Genomic DNA, 19,900 nt, shown 5'->3' on the forward strand with positions numbered 1-19,900 from the left:
TAGGTGAGGTCGTGAGGCAGTGTGTTCATCAAGGCCCTTCAGGTACAGTCATCATGCGGTGCTGATGTCCAACGCAATCTGGAGCTGTTGTGAGGCTGTGCTGTCAGCACAGTCCATCACGTGCCATGGACCAGGCCCATCAGGTGAGATAGACCAGGCACATCAGGTGTGGTTGTGTGGCAGAGATGTCGCCCATCATGTGCAGTCGTCATACGGAGCGATCTTCCTTTCCCATCATAAGAGATCGTGAGGCTTAGCAACCGGTCAGCCCCATCACGTGCGGTTTTGAGGTGGTCTGTTCAGCCCAGCATAGTTTAACACTACAGATGGCCATGCCCTTTAGGAATCACCCATCGCCATTAATTCAGGTCTGGAAGCAGAGCAGTTGGCAAGGACCATCACATTCAATCGTGATGCGGCAGGGTCTGCCATGTCTACCAGGTGGGGTTCTGAGGCAGTTTGTTTGGCTAGGCCCATCATCTAGTAGCATGAGGTGGAAATGTGAGGAAGTGCTTCCTGGCAGTCAGCCAGAACCATATTATGGGCTCGTGAAGCACAGTAGACAGTCATTCCAAACTGTAGCTAGCGTGAATCAGTGTGGTTAGCTATTCCCATTTGGCATGAGTGTGAAGTAGTGCGATGAGCCGGTCACTTCAGGTACAGTCTTGAGGCAGAGCTTTGGCCAGGCTCAATAGCTCGGTAGGGACATAGAGCGGTCAGCCAGGGAAACGAAGGTTGGTCTCGAAACAAAAGGGCCAGCCATGCATATGAGGTGTGGTCGTGAAGCTGTGAGGTAGGCCAGGCTCATCACATGCAGTCCGGACGCAGTGCGAGCCTAAGATAGTGTGGTCACCTAGGCCCTTCAGGAGCGGTTGTGAGGCAGTGTGGTCAGCTAGGCCCTACAGGAGTGGTTGTGAGGCAGTGTGGTCACGTAGGCCCTTCAGGAGTGGTTATCAGACAGTGTGGTCACCTAGGCAATTATGGTGGAGTCGTGAGCCAGTGTAGTCACCTAGGCCATTAAGGTGGAGTCGTGAGCCTGTATGGGTACCTAGGCCTGTAGAATAAGACCGTGAGCCTGTGTGGTGAACTAGGCCCTTAAGGTGCGGTCGGCCAGGCTGACGGGGCGCAGTGGAGAGGCATTGCGTTCGGCCAGGCACATCAGGTACAGCAACGAGGCACTGCAGTCGGACCAGGCCCTTCAGGTGCGGCGTCGAGGCACTAGGGTCGGGCAAGGCCCATCATGTGCGGCAGTGAGGCAGTGCGGTCAGGCCAGGCCCTTCTGGTGCAGCGGTGAAGCACCGCTGTCGGCCAGGCCCATCAGGTGTGGCGGCGAGGCACTGCGGTCGGAGAAGCCAATCAGGAACGGGGGCAAGGCACTGCGGTCGGAGAGGCCAATCAGGAACGAGGGCGAGGCACTGTGGTCGGCCAGGCACATCAAGCACGGATACGAGGCAATGTGGTAGGTGAGGCACAGCAGTTCCCGCACGGAGGCGATACGGTCAGGAACGCACATCAGGTGCGGCGGCGAGGCACTGCGGTCGGCAAGGCACATCAGGTGCTCCGGCGAGAACGTCCGTCTGGGCCATGCAATCAGGTGCTGCGGCGAGGCTATGTGGTTGACCAAACCCATGAGACGCGGCGGCGAGGCACTGCTGTCAGCCAGGACTATCAGGTGCGCCTGAGAGGCAATGCGGTTAGGCCAGGCCCATCACATGCGCTGATGGTGCACTGTGGTCAGGCCATGCCCATCAGGTACAGTCGGGCCAGGCCCATTGGTTGCGGTCGGGCCAGGCCCATTGGTTGCGGTCAGGCCAGGCCCATCGGTTGCAGCTGCAAGGCACTGCGGTCGGGCCAGGACCATCAGATGAGGCGCCGAAGCACTGCAGTCAGGCCAGACCCATCAGGTGCGGCGGTGAGGCTCTGTGGTCAGGCCAGGCCCATCAGGTTTGGCAGCGAGGCAATGCAGTCGGCGTGGCTCATCAGGTGCGGCGGCGAGGCTCTGTAGTCAGGCCAGGCCATCAGGTGCGGCAGCGAGGCACTGCGGTCAGCAAGGCCCATCAGGTGCGGTGGCGAGGCTCTGCGGTCGGCCAGGCGCAACATTAGCGGCTGCAAGACACTACGGTGGGGACTGGACAATCTGGTGCGGCGGCAGAACACTGCGATCGGGCCAGGATCATCAAGTGCGGTGGTAAGGGACTGCGGTTGGGCCAGGCCCAACAGGTGGGCCGGTGAAGCACTGAGGTCTTGGAGGGCCAACAGATGCGGCTGCGTGGGAATCTGGTCAGCATAGCCCACGAGGTGCAGGGCAAGGCACTGCGGTCGGCCAGGCCCATGAGGTGCGGCGGCGAGGCACTGCAGTCCTCCAGGCCCATGAGGAGTGGCGGTGAGACTCTGCGGTCGGCCAGGCCCATCAGGTGTGACAGTGAGGCACTGCGGGCGTGCCAGGACCATCAGGTGCGGCGGCGAGGCACTTCGGGTGGTCCAGGCCCATCAGGTGCGGCGGCAAGGCACTGTGGTCGGGCGAGGCCCATCAGGTGCGGCGGCGAGGCGCTGTGGTTGGGCCAGGACTATCAGGTGTGGCAGGGAGCCACTACTGTCCTACTGTCGGGCCAGGCCCAACAGGTGCGCCGGTGAGGCACTGTGGTCGGGCCAGGCCCATCAGGTGTGGCGGCGAGGCACTATGGTCGGGCCAGGCGTATAAGGTGCGGCAGCGAGGCACTGTGGGTGGGCCAGTCCCTTCAGGTGCGGCAGCGAGGCACTGCGGTCAGCCAGATCCAACAGGTGAGCGCGCGAGGCACTGCTTTATGCTAGGCCCAACAGGTGTGCCGTCAAGGCACTGCGGTCGGCCAGGTGCATCGGGAGCAACTGCGAGTCACTGCAGTCGGCCAGGCGCATGCGGTGCGGTGGTGAGGCACTGCAGACGGCCAGGCGCATGCGGTGCGGCGGTGAGGCACTGCAGACGGCCAGGCGCATGAGGGGCAGCGGCTATGCACTGCGGTCGACCGAGCCCATGAGGTACGGCGGCGAAGCACTCCGGTCAGCCATGCCCATGAGGTGCGGCGGCGAAGCACTGCTGTCAGCCGAGCCCATGAGGTGCGGCGGCGAAGCACTGCGGTCAGCCGAGCCCATGAGGTGCGGCGGCGAAGCACGGCGGTCTGCCGAGACCATGAGGAGCGGCGGCGAAGCACTGCGGTCAGCCGAGCCCATGAGGAGCGGCGGCGAAGCACTGCGGTCAGCCGAGCCCATGAGGAGTGGCAGCGAAACACTGCGGTCAGCCGAGCCCATGAGGAGCGGCGGCGAAACACTGCGGTCAGCCGAGCCCATGAGCTTCGGCGGCGGAGCACTGCTGTCAGCCGAGCCCTTGAGGTTCGGCGGCGGAGCACTGCGGTCAGCCGAGCCCATGAGGTTCGGCGGCGAGGCACTGCGGTCGGCCGGGCCCATGAGGTGCGGCGGCGAGGCACTGCGGTCAGCGAGGCCTATTAGGTGTTGTAACGATCTAATGCGGTCGGCCAGGCGGATGAGGTGCGGCGGCGGGGCACTGCAGTCTGCTAGCCCCATGAGGTGCGGCGGTAAAGCATTGCGGTCGGCCGGTCCCATGAGGTGCGGCGGCGATACACTGCGGTCGGCCGGGCCCATAAATTGCGGCGGCGAGGCACAGCGGTCGGCAGGGCCCATAAGGTGCGGCGGCGAGGCACTGCGGTCGGCCAGGCCCATAAGGTGCGGCGGCGAGGCACTGCGGTCGGCCAGGCCCATAAGGTGTGGCGGCGAGGCACTGCGGTCGGCCGGGCCCATAAGGTGCGGCGGCGAGGCACTGCGGTCGGCCGGGCCCATAAGGTGCGGCGGCGAGGCACTGCGGTCGGCCGGGCCCATAAGGTGCGGCGGCGAGGCACTGCGGTCGGCCGGGCCCATAAGGTGCGGCGGCGAGGCACTGCGGTCGGCCGGGCCCATAAGGTGCGGCGGCGAGGCACTGCGGTCGGCCGGGCCCATAAGGTGCGGCGGCGAGGCACTGCGGTCGGCCGGGCCCATAAGGTGCGGCGGCGAGGCACTGCGGTCGGCCGGGCCCATAAGGTGCGGCGGCGAGGCACTGCGGTCGGCCGGGCCCATAAGGTGTGGCGGCGAGGCACTGCGGTCGGCCGGGCCCATAAGGTGCGGCGGCGAGGCACTGCGGTCGGCCGGGCCCATAAGGTGCGGCGGCGAGGCACTGCGGTCGGCCGGGCCCATAAGGTGCGGCGGCGAGGCACTGCGGTCGGCCGGGCCCATAAGGTGCGGCGGCGAGGCACTGCGGTCGGCCGGGCCCATAAGGTGTGGCGGCGAGGCACTGCGGTCGGCCGGGCCCATAAGGTGCGGCGGCGAGGCACTGCGGTCGGCCGGGCCCATAAGGTGCGGCGGCGAGGCACTGCGGTCGGCCGGGCCCATAAGGTGCGGCGGCGAGGCACTGCGGTCGGCCGGGCCCATAAGGTGCGGCGGCGAGGCACTGCGGTCGGCCGGGCCCGTAAGGTGCGGCGGCGAGGCACTGCGGTCGGCCGGGCCCATAAGGTGCGGCGGCGAGGCACTGCGGTCGGCCGGGCCCATAAGGTGCGGTGGCGAGGCACTGCGGTCGGCCGGGCCCATAAGGTGCGGCGGCGAGGCACTGCGGTCGGCCGGGCCCATAATGTGCGGCGGCGAGGCACTGCGGTCGGCCGGGCCCATAAGGTGCGGCGGCGAGGCACTGCGGTCGGCCGGGCCCATAAGGTGCGGCGGCGAGGCACTGCGGTCGGCCGGGCCCATAAGGTGTGGCGGCGAGGCACTGCGGTCGGCCGGGCCCATAAGGTGCGGCGGCGAGGCACTGCGGTCGGCCAGGCCAATCAGGTGCGCGGCAAGGCACTGCGGTCGGCCAGGCCAATCAGGTGCGGCGGCGAGGCACTGCGGTCGGCCAGGCCAATCAGGTGCGGCGGCGAGGCACTGCGGTCGGCCAGGCCAATCAGGTGCGGCGGCAAGGCACTGCGGTCGGCCAGGCCAATCAGGTGCGGCGGCGAGGCACTGTGGTCGGCCAGGCCAATCAGGTGCGGCGGCGAGGCACTGCGGTCGGCCAGGCCAATCAGGTGCGGCGGCGAGGCACTGCGGTCGGCCAGGCCAATCAGGTGCGGCGGCGAGGCACTGCGGTCGGCCAGGCCAATCAGGTGCGGCGGCGAGGCACTGCGGTCGGCCAGGCCAATCAGGTGCGGCGGCGAGGCACTGCAGTCGGCCAGGCCAATCAGGTGTGGCGGCGAGGCACTGCGGTCGGCCAGGCCAATCAGGTGCGGCAGCGAGGCACTGCGGTCGGCCACGCCAATCAGGTGCGACGGCGAGGCACTGCGGTCGGCCACGCCAATCAGGTGCGACGGCGAGGCACTGCGGTCGGCCACGCCAATCAGGTGCGACGGCGAGGCACTTCAGTCGGCCAGGCACATCAGGAAAGGATGAGAGGCAATGTGGTGCATCAGGCATATCAGGTGTTGTGGTGAGGCAATGCAGTCAGCCTGGCCCATCAGTTGCAGCGGCAAGCTACTGCGGTTGGCCAAGTCCATCGGTTGAGGCAGTGAGTTACTGCGGTCGGCCACGCCAATCATGTGCGGTGATGGTGCACTGTGGTCGGGCCAGGATAATCAGGTGCGGTCGGGTAGGCGCATCAGGTGCGGTCGGGTAGGCGTATCAGGTGCGGTCGGGTAGGCGCATCAGGTGCGGTCGGGTAGGCGCATCAGGTGCGGTCGGGTAGGCGCATCAGGTGCGGCATCGATGTACTGCGTTTGGGCCATGCCCATCAGGTGCAGCGCGAGGCACTGCGGTCGGGCCAGGACTATCAGGTGGGGCGGCGAGTTTCTACGGTCGGGCAAGGCCCATCAGGTGTGGTGGCGAGCCACTACTGTCCAACTGTCGGGCCAGGCCCAACGGGTGTGGCAGCGAAACACTGCAGGTGGGCCAGTCCAATCAGGTGCGGCGCCAAGGCACTGCTGGTGGGCCAGGCCCAACAGGTGCTGCGGCGAAACACTGCCGGTGGACAAGTCCAATCAGATGCAGTGCTGAGGCACTGAGGGTGGGCCAGGCAATTGAGCTAGGCACTGCTGTCGACCAGGAAAATTGGTTGCGGCGGCTCGGCACTGCGGTCGGCCTGGCCAATCAGGTGCGGCAGCGAGGCACTGTTGTCGGAACGGGCATACGGGGCGTGGCGGCGAGGCACTGTGGACGGTCAGGCCCAACAGGTGCAGCGGCGAGGCAGTGTGGTTGGCGACGCCTATGGGGCTGCGCGGCGAGTCACTGCCGTCGGGTCAGGCCACATGGAATGTCGGTGTGGCACTGCGGTGGAGCCAGCACCATGTGGTGCGGCAGCAAGGCACTTCAGTCGGACCGGGCCCATCTGGTGTGGAGGGAGGCACTGCAGTCGGACCAGGCGCATCAGGTGCAGCGGCGAGGCACTGTGGTCTGCCAGGCCCATCAGGTGCGGAGGCGAGGCACTGTGGTCGAGCCAGGACCATCATGTGTGGCGGCGGGGCACTGTGGTTGGGACACGCCAATCAGGTGTGGCGGCGTGGCACTGCGGTCGGGCCAGTATCATCAAGGGTGGAGGCAACGGTCTGCGGTCGGGCCACGTCCATCATGTCCGGAGGCGAGGCACTATGGTCAGCCAGGCCAATCAGTTGCGGCGGCGAGGCAGTGTGGTCGGGCCAGAAACATCAGGTGCATCAGCGAAGCACTGTGGTTGGGCCAGGCGTATCAAGCGTGGCGATGAGGCACTACTTTCAGGCCGGGCCCCATCATGTGTGGCGGCGAGGCACTACTTTCAGGCCGGGCCCCATCATGTGTGGCGGCGAGGCACTACTTTCAGGCCGGGCCCCATCATGTGTGGCGGCGAGGCACTACAGTCGGGCCGGGCCATCATCATGTGTGGCGGCGAGGCGAGGCACTACAGTCGGGCCAGGCCCATCAGGTGCGACGCCTAGCACTACAGTCGGCCAAGGCAATGAGGTGCAGTGGCGGATGGAACAGGCCCATCAGGGGCGGTCGTGAGGCAGTGCATTCCGCCAGGCCCATCGGGTGCGGTCGTGAGGCAGTGCAGTCCGCCAGGCCCATCAGATGCAGTCGTGAGGCAGTGGAGTACGCCAGGCCCATCTGGTGCGGTCGTGAGGCAGTGGAGTACGCCAGGCCCATCTGGTGCGGTCGTGAGGCACTGCGGTTCGCCAGGCCCATCTGGTGCGGTCGTGAGGCACTGCGGTTCGCCAGGCGCATCAGGGGCTGTCGTGAGGCACTGCTGCCGGCCAGGTCCATCAGGACTGGTCGTGAGGCAGTGCGGTCGGCCAGGCCCACGCGGCGAGGCGGCGAGGCAGTGCGGTCGGCCAGGCCTACGCGGCGAGGCAGTGCGGTCAGCCAGGCCCACGCGGCGAGGCGGCGAGGCAGTGCGGTCGGCCAGGCCTACGCGGCGAGGCGGCGAGGCGGCGAGGCGGCGAGGCAGTGCAGTGCAGTCGGCCAGGCCCACGCGGCGAGGCGGCGGGGCAGTGCGGTCGGCCAGGCCCACTCTTCGAGGCGGCGGGGCAGTGCGGTCGGCCAGGCCCACGCGGCGAGGCGGCGAGGCAGTGCGCTCGGCCGCGGCGAGGCGGCGAGGCAGTGCGCTCGGCCGCGGCGAGGCGGCGAGGCAGTGCGCTCGGCCGCGGCGAGGTGGCTAGGCAGTGCGCTCGGCCGCGGCGAGGCGGCGAGGCAGTGCGGTCGGCCAGGCCCACGCGGCGAGGCGGCGAGGCAGTGCGGTCGGCCAAACCCACGCGGCGAGGCGGCGAGGCAGTGCGGTCGGCCAGGCCAACGCGGCGAGGCGGCGAGGCGGCGAGGCGGCGAGGCAGTGCGGTCGGCCAGGCCCACGCGGCGAGGCGGCGAGGCGGCGAGGCGGCGAGGCGGCGAGGCGGCGAGGCGGCGAGGCGGCGAGGCGGCGAGGCGGCGAGGCGGCGAGGCGGCGAGGCGGCGAGGCGGCGAGGCGGCGAGGCGGCGATGCGGCGAGGCGGCGAGGCGGCGAGGCGGCGAGGCGGCGAGCCAGTGCGGTCGGCCAGGCCCACGCGGCGAGGCGGCAAGGCAGTGCGGTCGGCCGCGGCGAGGTGGCGAGGCAGTGCGGTCGGCCAGGCCCACGCGGCGAGGCGGCGAGGCAGTGCGGTCGGCCAGGCCCACGCCGCGAGGCGGCGAGGCAGTGCGGTCGGCCAGGCCCACGCGGCGAGGCAGTGTGGTCGGTCAGGCCCACGCGGCGAGGCGGCGAGGCAGTGCGGTCGGCCAGGCCCACGCGGCGAGGCGGCGAGGCGGCGAGGCGGCGAGGCGGCGAGGCGGCGAGGCGGCGAGGCGGCGAGGCGGCGAGGCAGTGCGGTCGGCCAGGCCCACGCGGCGTGGCGGCGAGGCAGTGTGGTCGGCCAGGCCCACGCGGCGAGGCGGCGAGGCAGTGCGGTCGGCCAGGCCCACGCGGCGAGGCGGCGAGGCAGTGCAGTCGGCCAGGCCCACGCGGCGAGGCGGCGAGGCAGTGCGGTCGGCCAGGCCCACGCGGCGAGGCGGCGGGGCAGTGCGGTCGGCCAGGCCCACGCGGCGAGGCGGCGAGGCAGTGCGCTCGGCCAGGCCCACGCCGCGAGGCGGCGAGGCAGTGCGGTGGGCCAGGCCCACGCGGCGAGGCAGTGTGGTCGGTCAGGCCCACGCGGCGAGGCGGCGAGGCAGTGCGGTCGGCCAGGCCCACGCGGCGAGGCGGCGAGGCGGCGAGGCGGCGAGGCGGCGAGGCGGCGAGGCGGCGAGGCGGCGAGGCGGCGAGGCGGCGAGGCAGTGCGGTCGGCCAGGCCCACGCGGCGTGGCGGCGAGGCAGTGTGGTCGGCCAGGCCCACGCGGCGAGGCGGCGAGGCAGTGCGGTCGGCCAGGCCCACGCGGCGAGGCGGCGAGGCAGTGCAGTCGGCCAGGCCCACGCGGCGAGGCGGCGAGGCAGTGCGGTCGGCCAGGCCCACGCGGCGAGGCGGCGGGGCAGTGCGGTCGGCCAGGCCCACGCGGCGAGGCGGCGAGGCAGTGCGCTCGGCCGCGGCGAGGCAGTGCGCTCGGCCGTGGCGAGGCGGCGAGGCAGTGCGCTCGGCCGCGGCGAGGCGGCTAGGCAGTGCGTTCGGCCACGGCGAGGCGGCAAGGCAGTGCGGTCGGCCATGCCCATGCGGCGAGGCAGTGCGGTCGGCCAGGCCCACGCGGTGAAGCAGTGCGGTCGGCCAGGCCCACGCGGCGAGGCAGCGAGGCAGTGCGGTCTGCCAGGCCCATGGGGCGATGCGGCGAGGCAGTGCAGTCGGCCGGGCCCACACGGCGAGGCGGCGAGGCAGTGCGGTCCCCCAGGCCCACATGGTGGGGCGGCGAGGCAGTGCGGTCGACGAGGCCCACGCGGTGAGGTGGCGAGGTAGTGCGGTCGGCCAGGCTCACAGGGCAAGACGGTGAGGCACTGCGGTCGGCCAGGCCCACGCAGTGAGACGGCGAGGCAGTGTTGTCAGCCAGGGCCATGAGGTGAAGCGGCGAGGCAGTGCAGTCAGCCAGGCCTACACAGCAAATCGGCGAGGCAGTGCAGTCAGCCAGGCCCACACAGCGCGGCGGCGTGGCAGTGCAGTTGGCCAGGTCCACTGGGTGCGGCGGCGAAGCAGTGCAGTCGGCCAGGCCCACGGGTGAGCAGTCATCCCATCAGATGTGGAGGTATGATGGAACAGGGACTCAGTGAACTTGGCCCACCACTTGTGCAGACAGTTGGAGCAGATGGTACTTCAGCTGCAGTGGCAGGATTTTCAATGGCACCTGTAATGTGCAGTTTCATGAAAAGTTTTTATCATATTCCTGTTCAAGCTGTAGTTGAGGGAGGAAAGGGTATTTAAATACTGATGCCTTTAATGATGTCACTGAAGACATGTACTTGTGATGTGAGACGCCTGTCAGAGAAACTACAGAAAAATAAGTTGTTTAAAGTAAAATAATATCCTTGCTAGAGCACTGAGGTGCAGTATATGATGATTGTCATGGTTATGATAAGATAGATGTGATAATGACGGTATATTTTGTCTATGTAATTTGATACTTACTAGTATTTTTTAAATGACACTGTGCATCACAATCAACAAAATGTAGCGAGGAGTATGAAGCACTGGAGTAAGATGAATTTGTAGTAAAGAAAATTAATAATATGGATTAGGAGAAGTGAAACATGAAGTAGTGATGTTCAGAAACCCATCTTTGTAGTAATTTCTTTTGCAGATGCACTGCTACAGTCAACAAGGTTGTATGGAAAGAATTTGATGAAGTATCTGACAAACAACTACATAGAAGCAACTATGTTGTTTGTTGACATATAACACCTACGTAACTTGAATAATATATATTATTTATGGTAGTGTAAGTAAAAGATAGAACGAAATTATAACTCACAGAACAGGTAATGAAACTTATATTGCTGCTTGCACATACTGTTTTCAAAAGTAATCTAATGCTTAAATGATTTATGCAGTTAAGACACAAGTACCCAATCTCAAAAAGCAATTAATTACTGATCACTTCCAACAAACGAATATAATGTTTAATATTTCAACAAGAAGAACAACAAGAATGTGTTTCTTAGTAACACAGTAAAGTTCAGGAATAGCTCCCATACCCATATTCCATCAATGATGAGAATTAATTTGGACCTTGCCATTGGTGGGGAGGCTTGTGTGCTTCAGCGATACAGATAGCTGTACCATAGACGCAACCACAACGGAGGGGTATCTGTTGATAGGCCAGACAAACGCGTGGGTCCTGAAGAGGGCAGCAGCCTTTTCAGTAGTTGCAGGGGCAATGGTCTGGAAGATTGACTGATCTGCCCTTGTAACACTAACCAAAACAGCCTTGCTGTGCTGGTACTGCGAACAGTTGAAAGCAAGGGGAAACTACAGCCATAATTTTTCCCGAGGGCATGCAGCTTTACTGTATAATTAAATGATGATGGCGTCCTCTTGGGTAAAATATTCCGACGGTAAAATAGACCCCCATTTGCATCTCCGAGTGGGGACTACTCAAGAGAATGTTGTTATCAGGAGAAAGGAAACTGGTGTTCTACAGAATGGAGCGTGGAATTTCAGATCCCTTAATGAGGCAGGTAGGTTAGAAAATTTAAAAAGGGAAATGGATAGGTTAAAGTTAGATATAGTTGGAATTAGTGAAGTTCGGTGGCAGGAGGAACAAAACTTCTGGTCAGGTTGTAATGTCTCTTGCAGCGGTCTCTCCGTGATATTTTTAGAAATTTTATAAATTATATAACTCAGTAAATATCTCGAAATATCTCTTCTTATCTTACCGATTATCAATGCAAAGTAGTTTCAAGCCCAATTATTCCTTGGAGCGTCCATTTACTCCATGGAATAGCTTTTCTGCTATCTATGATTTCTCTTATGAAAAGAATAGGGACTTCTTGCCGATTAGTCGTGAAAGAAGGAGGTATATGTATGTATTGTTGAGCTAGTCGCCATCTTGATGAGATTCTGTATGAGAAGGAATTTAATACATGAACTAAACTAAAGTAAGTGTGTTCGCATATTATTTAACGGATTATTATTGTTGACAATGTCTGCCTACTACGCTGTGTTGCACGGGATTAGTGGGAAACGTCTGATATACACTGGACGAACCTGCCGTTTTGTATGCTCAAGATATCCAGTTACTTCAAATAAATGGGCTAACACGGTCTTACCAGCAGATCTCTGGTCTTCCCCATGTGATCACCGAAAGTTAATAATTAATACAAATGTTTCCACGAGATCGACTGACAATTTTCGTCGCACCGAGACTTCGGCATTGCTTCACTGCCTTATGGAATTTAAGTTAAGCTTCATTTAATCAGGATAGAACAGTATTGAACTGTGTGAATGTGATAAGCCTGCTTTGTCAATGAAAATTCCCTTAATATACTCATGTTTTTACTATCCTGATCAGTGAAGCTAACTCAGGCCGGTGTGAGAGAGGTTTTTAAATTTTAGATATATTAAAAGGTGACTACAGGTTTGTTGTTGTTGTTGTTGTTGTTGTGGTCTTCAGTCCTGAGACTGGTTTGATGCAGCCCTCCATGCTACTCTATCCTGTGCAAGCCTCTTCATCTCCCAGTACCTACTGCAACCTACATCCTTCTGAATCTGCTTGGTGTATTCATCTCTTGGTCTCCCTCTACCATTTTTACCATCCACACTGCCCTCCAATGCTAAATTTGTGATCCACTGATGCCTCAAAACATGTCCTACCAACCGATCCCTTCTTCTGGTCAAGTTGTGCCACAAAATTCTCTTCTCCCCAATCCTATTCAATACCTCCTCATTAGTTACGTGATCTACCTACCTTATCTTCAGCATTCTTCTGTAGCACCACATTTCGAAAGCTTCTATTCTCTTCTTGTCCAAACTAGTTATCGTCCATGTTTCACTTCCATACATGGCTACACTCCATACAAATACTTTCAGAAACGACTTCCTGACACTTAAATCTATACTCGATGTTAACAAATTTCTCTTCTTCAGAAATGCTTTCCTGGCCATTGCTAGTCTACATTTTATATCCTCTCTACTTCGACCATCATCGGTTATTTTACTCCCTAAATAGCAAAACTCCTTTACTACCTTAAGTGTCTCATTTCCTAATCTAATTCCCTCAGCATCACCCGATTTAATTTGACTACATTCCATTATCCTCGTTTTGCTTTTGTTGATGTTCATCTTATATCCTCCTTTCAAGACACTGTCCATTCTGTTCAACAGCTCTTCCAAGTCCTTTGCTGTCTCTGAGAGAATTACAATGTCATCGGCGAACCTCAAAGTTTTTATTTCTTCTCCATGGATTTTAATACCTACTCCGAACATCGTCAGCAACATTTTTTTATAAGTCATTCATTTTGTTTATATTTCATTTATATGACAACAGTAAATGTTAAAATCACTTTTCTCCCCTCAGTGTTACTGATATGTTTTATTTTATCAAAATATGCTAAGTCAGTTACCATTGGTTTTAAATCAGTGCAATACCAAGCAACATATGGTTGCCCCAGGCTGAACAGAAATGAAGAAAACACTGGATTAGGGTCACATGGTTGTGGAGATACCCAAGATGTGAACATAAAATTCTGGAGCAATTATTTTCCACCTAAATTTATGGACAGCTCACAATGTCCTCATGGCTATTCACAGCCTGCTTCAGCCAGCCCTGACTGGAGCTGTGCAATCAGATGCCAAGGTGCCAATCTGGGGGACAGCTTCAAACTGACAGTAGGGTATACCAGAGAAAACTACACACGCGTTGCAAATTTATCCTGTTTGACTTGTGGTGTAAGCTTGTTATAAGTAAACTAAATATGTGTGTAAAACTACCTTGTCCAAAATGGGACTCAATGTTCTACTAAACACAGTCAACACCTGAACAAGAGAGGGTAAGATACGTAGCCTGATCTCCTTACAGAAAATAGAGCATGAGATACCATCACACCACTCAACATCTCTGTGTTTACTGGTGTCATAGAGGTACCTGTGTTAGCTTAGAATTATGATACAGGCACCATGTTTTGAAATAACTCAAAATAACTGAACAGACCCACAAAATATGCAAGTATCCACAGGAAAGTAAGGCTAGCTTATTTCATCAGAATATTAGAGGATGGAGTAACAAGACAATACAGCTTCTTTATCTCTTTGGAAATTTAGAGACCTCTAAAAATAATGATGTCCAGCATGTATCTCAGTACCACCCCAACACAGGGTTGGATAAATTAAATACTTTATGATTACATTCTAGCATCTTATTCAAGTAAAACTAAAGTGGGAAAAGAATTAGTTGTTATGTGATTACATTCTAGCATCTTATTCAAGTAAAACTAAAGTGGGAAAAGAATTAGTTGTTATGTATATGAACACAGAACATACAATTAGAAACACTGAGACATGTTGATTTTGTGATCATCAGCACACATGAGGGCATGCTAATGAAGCAACACTGAGAATTACCTTGTAGAAAAGTTCTTGTAGAATGACTGCTGCACAACATCTGTCATTTGGATCCTTCCTACCAACACCAGCTTTTCTGAACTGTGCAGGTGGGAGACATCCTGCAATATATCGTACATTCCATAACCGTTCTGGCCTCAACCTTTGTTAATCATTGTCCTTTACCCACCTATCCCCTTCCTGGTCCCATTCCACCACTACACAGCTTCCACTCCACCAATGCACCCATAGTCAATTTACTTCTCTGCTTTTCAGAATTGCACCCCCCCCCCCCCTCCAACTGCCATCCATCTAACCTGCCAACTCCACCTACCTACCCTAACCTCTCACCACCTTGTTCCTGTATATGCCCAAACACAGCACTTTACCATCTCCCACTCCGAACCTGCTGTCCCTCCCCCTCCCACCCTCCTTGTTGCTCCCACCATCCAGATCATTTCTCCCATCATGCAGCATTACTCACAGTATGGCCTCAGTAGCCAGAGACAGTAGCCATTTTGAAAGTATCTTTTCTGAAGGATTATGGTAGGAAAAATATTCTGGGAATCTTATTTGGATTCAACAATTCATTTAATCAGTTAATTGCTCGCCAGTTTCATTTTCTATAGATCTTTTGAATGATAAATCACTAAAATGTGGAGCTTGTCATATTAAGTCACATCAAAATTTAATTTGTAAATATAGATACATGCAGAACATTCTGAAGACTTTTATAACGTGCAGATCTGTGTTAGTAACTCCTGTCCACCACCTTCTGTACATTACAATAACAAACTATTTGTGGAATAGAAGGAATTGCCAAGGAGAAGCTTTTTCACTTTGCTTTCAAATTTGATTCTGCTGTCTGTAAGACATTTTATATCACTGAGTAACAAATGTAATTGTTTTGCTACAGCATTGTGCACCACTTTCACTGCTAAGGACAAGCTATGTGTGGAGTAATGGGTGTTACTTTCTTCCATCTCATATTATACTTATGTACATCAATGTTCATTTTGAACGGCAGTGGATTATACACAATGAACTCCACAAGGAAAGAAATATACAATGAAGCAGTAATTGGAATGCCCAACTCTTTATAAAGATGTCTCAGAAGATGATCACGTATGAGCATCATATATTATTCTTACAACACATTTTGATTTCTCCCCAGTTAGAAGAATCTCCCCTGCTTACATGGATTGGATAGTGATGTACAGATTTCTGCACTTTTTGGTCAGCTGTGACGTCCCATTCTGCTATGACATTCAGTTTGATAAAGCCTCAGTTTCTCTAGGAGAATATTGTGATTTAAACAATTAAATGCATTACATTGACTGCGTGAAATACCAGCCTCTGCTATTTTGTTACTTAATGCTTGTAAAATTTGGCGGCTGGAGACCTATATAACAATCTCAGCAGAGAAACTCTTCTGAAATTACAACTGTTATTTACTGAGGGAATGACTATTACATATCAGACACTTAATTTTAATGAAAACCTATCTGGAAGAAGACCAAAAGCTTTTACTACAAACTCACTTCCTCATCTCAGAGTTTCAAGTGTTCACAAATGATGGAACAATAAACATACTCCCATTGGGATACTACAGTTTGATTACTCAGTGACCCCCTCATGCTGTTTTGGACAAAAGTTAAATTTTGGTGTGCAGGTCTTTAGAAGGGGAGCTGGCTACTCATATTGAGCCTCCTGCATACAAGTGTCAAAACTATGGATATTTCTTTAATGCATTGCTTTCACTCTACAAGTCACAAGCAGAGCAATTTTGTGTGAAACAACAGCATCATGCTCAGAAATTCCCAACTAGCTGACTTTCACAGTCATCCCAGCTTCTTCAAACACATGGTTTCAGAAGTATCAGTTTTTGGATAATCCATGTAATCCTGCAGAACTCATAAGCATATTTTCAACAAAGTTACTTGTACAATTGAGGCATATTATTCTATAGAGACATTGTAAGCACAATATTTATGCATTTCAGAGGTTTGTACAACAACTAGACTAGGACAACTATAATTCCTGATCTTGGTTCTTCAGTCTATGGATGAAATTACCAGAGGTCCAGCCTCAGCAATACAAGCAAAATAAATGGCAACCTAAGGGTAAATTTCATAACTAAGCAATATTCAGGGATCCTTGGAACCCACAAATGCATTACAATTGTGTGAGCAGGTTCATTAGAAACAGTCAAAACCAGAAAAGTTTTGTGGAGTTTAGATCCACAAACTTAGAACATAGTCCTAGTGGGTGATCCTCACAACAACAGTGACAACACAGATGGTAACTGATGCAACAGATAGGGTGAAGAGAGCAGATTTATGAGCCTTCATTCCGAAAAGCCTACAAAATGCCACCCACCTGAATTAGTAAGGGGAAAATGTGGATCCAATAAAATGATTGTTTATATCATAAATAGATGTGTGTAATAGAGGACACATCTTGGGACTATGTCAACCATTTTAATCAGGGCTTATGGAACACCAAATACTGAGACAAGGCTGATGAAGGCAATGAATAGAAGATATTTCAAAACTCAGAGTGAATATCTAGATTGAGGGACACATGAATACCAGCATTCACTGGGAAGATGGTACAGTGAGTGATTTATTTCAACAATTCTCCAACATATGGGTCACCCAATAAATGTAGGTAGGAAGTAGTAGTTTGGGTTTATTTATGGTTCCATGTACTAGCTATTAAGAAGAAAATAAGACTGTAATGCAAGTGGTATTTGTCTGCAAACACACCTGTTACTGGGGAGATAAAAATGCAAAGTGATGTCAGCTCACATTTTTGCATCATTAAGTTTTATACCTGTGGGCTCTATGTAAGTATTGTTGATTAATCATAAGCACAAGAAATGCTAGAATAATAAACTAACTTGTGGTAACCATATGCAATGTCTCTGAACTCTGATGTTCAAATGTCAAAAACACTGCAGGCTATATTCCATCATCCATATATTAATTTAGCAAGTAATATTTGGGTCTTCCAGCAGAAAAAGGGAATGAGAAGTACATAATGTAAACTGGATACCAATATACCTTGTGGAGGCCATTCCTCTTGATAACCAGCAAAATGATGTCTGAAGCAGAATTTGCTTCTTATCATTGGGACAGAGTATGCAAAAAAAATCAAACTAAAGATTCCCATTGTTCTTCACACTGCTATTGCCCTTTACATAAATATTTCTGTCAAGAAGCTAAGTTAGAAGCCACAGGGAAATGTGTGAGGAGAAGGTGGCAGCTCTGGATCTCATCTGCACCTGTTAAATCCCAACAGCGTCTGGAGCACGCTACACTAACAGTGGTCTTCACTGCATTAGACCACTGACTTACATTCCCTGAGCTGTAACACTTCAGACATGACACTTTTATTTGGTTTGTTGAGTCACAAAGTAAAATTAATGGTTCATATGCCACAGTATCTGTGGCACAGAGCATTTTTCATGTAATCACAGTGCCACACCATGAACAGTCCTTGTTGTGCCATCAGGTGCTCAAGCCAAGGGGAAGCATTTCCACCAGATAGATCATGTGTGTGTTATATTCACCTCTCTGGTGAATGCCGGTGTACACACACCATACTAGTGTCTGAAACTAGCTCAAGTCCTCACACAGAAGAAACTGCTGTACCATAACCATTATCTGGAGCCAGCAAGTCACAGGCAGAAGCCACTGCAAACCCATGTGCTGACAGAGCCAGGGAAAATCCACAGTGTAGTCCAAATGAAAACAGCATGTCCGCAGAAAAGCAATGAGTTAATAACTAATGACTTCTCCCAGATACTATAGTAGAGTGTCTTAAATACGAGGGATACCTGTCAGTTACAGACCCTACTTAAAGTGTCCCCACAGTCGTTGTCAAATGTGTGGTGTCTGGGAAACCTGCATGCTTAGTACACTAGACAAGACACTCAAACAATTCTTATTAATGGGTTTTGTTACAAAATGAAAAGATACAATACTTAATTTTGCAATTACACAGATGAGTCACATGCAAAGGGTCAAAGGGTGACATACAATATAAGCAATCTTCATCAGTATAGACAATCCTAAGTCTGTGCTACATAGTATGAGCGAAATGATTGGAATTGACACTCCTATCCGAGTCACTAGTCTCTAAGCTGCTACTTGACTGGCCCAACACCAATTGATTGCTGCACTAACATCCTCTTCACATAGGCACTGCAGCCGTCACATCGTCGTCCTGAAGAGGGGTCGGTCAGCGTGAGATCGGCTGATGTCTTCCCGCAGCTGTATCGCCTCTACCATTGCCGACTGCCATGCTGGTGCTTGACCTTACACCGAAACACTTAATATGAAAACTGAGGGCACGTTCTGAAGGAGAGATTTAGAGCCACAGCAGGGGCATTTTCCTTGGCATTTTTAAAGGCTTCAGAAATTGTGCAGTTAATCCAACATGTATGAAGTATGATGGGCATTGTTTAACTGTGAAGCCTCTCCAGGTGCTCCAGCCAAGTACACGGAGTGCAAAGAAAACAACCCTGCCGAGTGCTGAAAATGTAGCTACTTTCTGGAACAAATGGGCAATTCCTAGAGCAGATAAAAGAAGACAACAGCTGCTGTACACGTTATCGACGCTCTCTTAGAACTCACCTAGAGGCTCCACTCTGCAGGACTGAACATGTCACATTTCAAAAGTTAATTTTGAATGTTAGTTGTATAGAGCCAGCTGATCAATCTCTTGTACAGACTCAATGCCAATGACGACAAAATTGCCGTGGTGGGCAAATCGTCAGAAAGTCAGTTCAAGATAATAGCAATTTTTTAAAATCTGCAATAGGAAAGGAATGTTTTGACACTTGTTCATGAGTGGTATCAGATGTGTGGCAATTCACTGCAAGTAATCAAAATTTAAATGTGGTACTCAGACATCTGATGTGGTACTAAGCAAAATTAATAATATCCAGTTTAAACATTTCTGCAGCTGCAAAGATCTATAATGCTAGGAATACATTGGAGTATGCACACTTCAAGTAACTCAAATTTCAGAACTAGGTATGCAAGATGTGTGAACAGAATGTCTTTGGAGTTGGTGGGTCAACAGCAGTCATACTTGACAGCATTTTTTTCCACATCCATAATGAAAATATGGGAGAAGTGTGCGTTATGTAGCTATATAACTACATTCGTATGTGATCTCACTTTTGTATCCAGGAGTTCTATATCAACTTAAGTGGCGCCAACAAACTTACTATATGGAACTCTGTTCATACTTGTTAAAGTTTATTTGGGAAAAGAAGTTGCTAACATAATTTAATTTCAAATACTTTAGTGCATGCCACACTTTATTTATTGAATTCAAGCATAACAGAAGTATATTATCTGAGAATGATAACAAAAATGTATTTGTTGGAATAATAATCTTAAGAATTAGTGTACTCAATTACATACCATGTTTCAACGATGGAACAGTAATCAGAAATGAAGTTTTTGGGAAGATAGAAATAATATTGTAAGAGAAAATTGCTGTTAAAACTAACAAATGAAGCTAGAACACAGGGAAGATTGGATAAAAGAAGAAAAGAAGATCATTTATCATGGAATGAAGAGGACTAAGGTGTAGGACTATCCTGATGTCAAGTAAGTAAATCAGACATATGGTTGTAGTTTTTTTTCCCAATTTTTCCCAAGATTTTCACAGCTTTAGGTACCATTCTGTCAGAAACTACTTGCAATAGGGAGTCAATATTATACACCAAGCTTTAGTTGTAACAAATGAGCAGTGTAACGGCCAGCCTCCTCATTGACTCTCCGCCTCGTGTACTGCCAATGCTGCTGAACCCGCCACTCCCCTTGGGGAGAGGGTGGCCCAACTTCGCCCGGTACCCGCGAAGATGTGTAGACAGCAGGGACATTGGGTGAAGCCTGTAACATCTAGGG

At 53.9% G+C, this 19,900-nt stretch overlaps 1 protein-coding gene across 1 annotated transcript; it reads right to left on the reverse strand.

The window, feature by feature from the left end:
• Positions 1 to 7,376: 7,376 nt before the first annotated feature.
• LOC124620336 (uncharacterized protein DKFZp434B061-like) lies at positions 7,377 to 9,344 on the reverse strand. The gene has a single exon (XM_047147011.1). The coding sequence runs from the start codon at positions 9,342 to 9,344 to the stop codon at positions 7,377 to 7,379; it is 1,968 nt and encodes a 655-aa protein (XP_047002967.1).
• Between the last annotated feature and the right edge of the window lie 10,556 nt (positions 9,345 to 19,900).

The sequence above is a fragment of the Schistocerca americana genome, chromosome 6 (genome assembly GCF_021461395.2).
Source record: "Schistocerca americana isolate TAMUIC-IGC-003095 chromosome 6, iqSchAmer2.1, whole genome shotgun sequence".
NCBI lineage: Eukaryota > Metazoa > Arthropoda > Insecta > Orthoptera > Acrididae > Schistocerca > Schistocerca americana.

Coding starts and splice junctions, on each gene's coding strand:
- LOC124620336 (XM_047147011.1), bottom strand. CDS start 9,344: ATGTGGGCCTGGGGGACCGCACTGCCTCGCCGCCTCGCCGTGTGGGCC.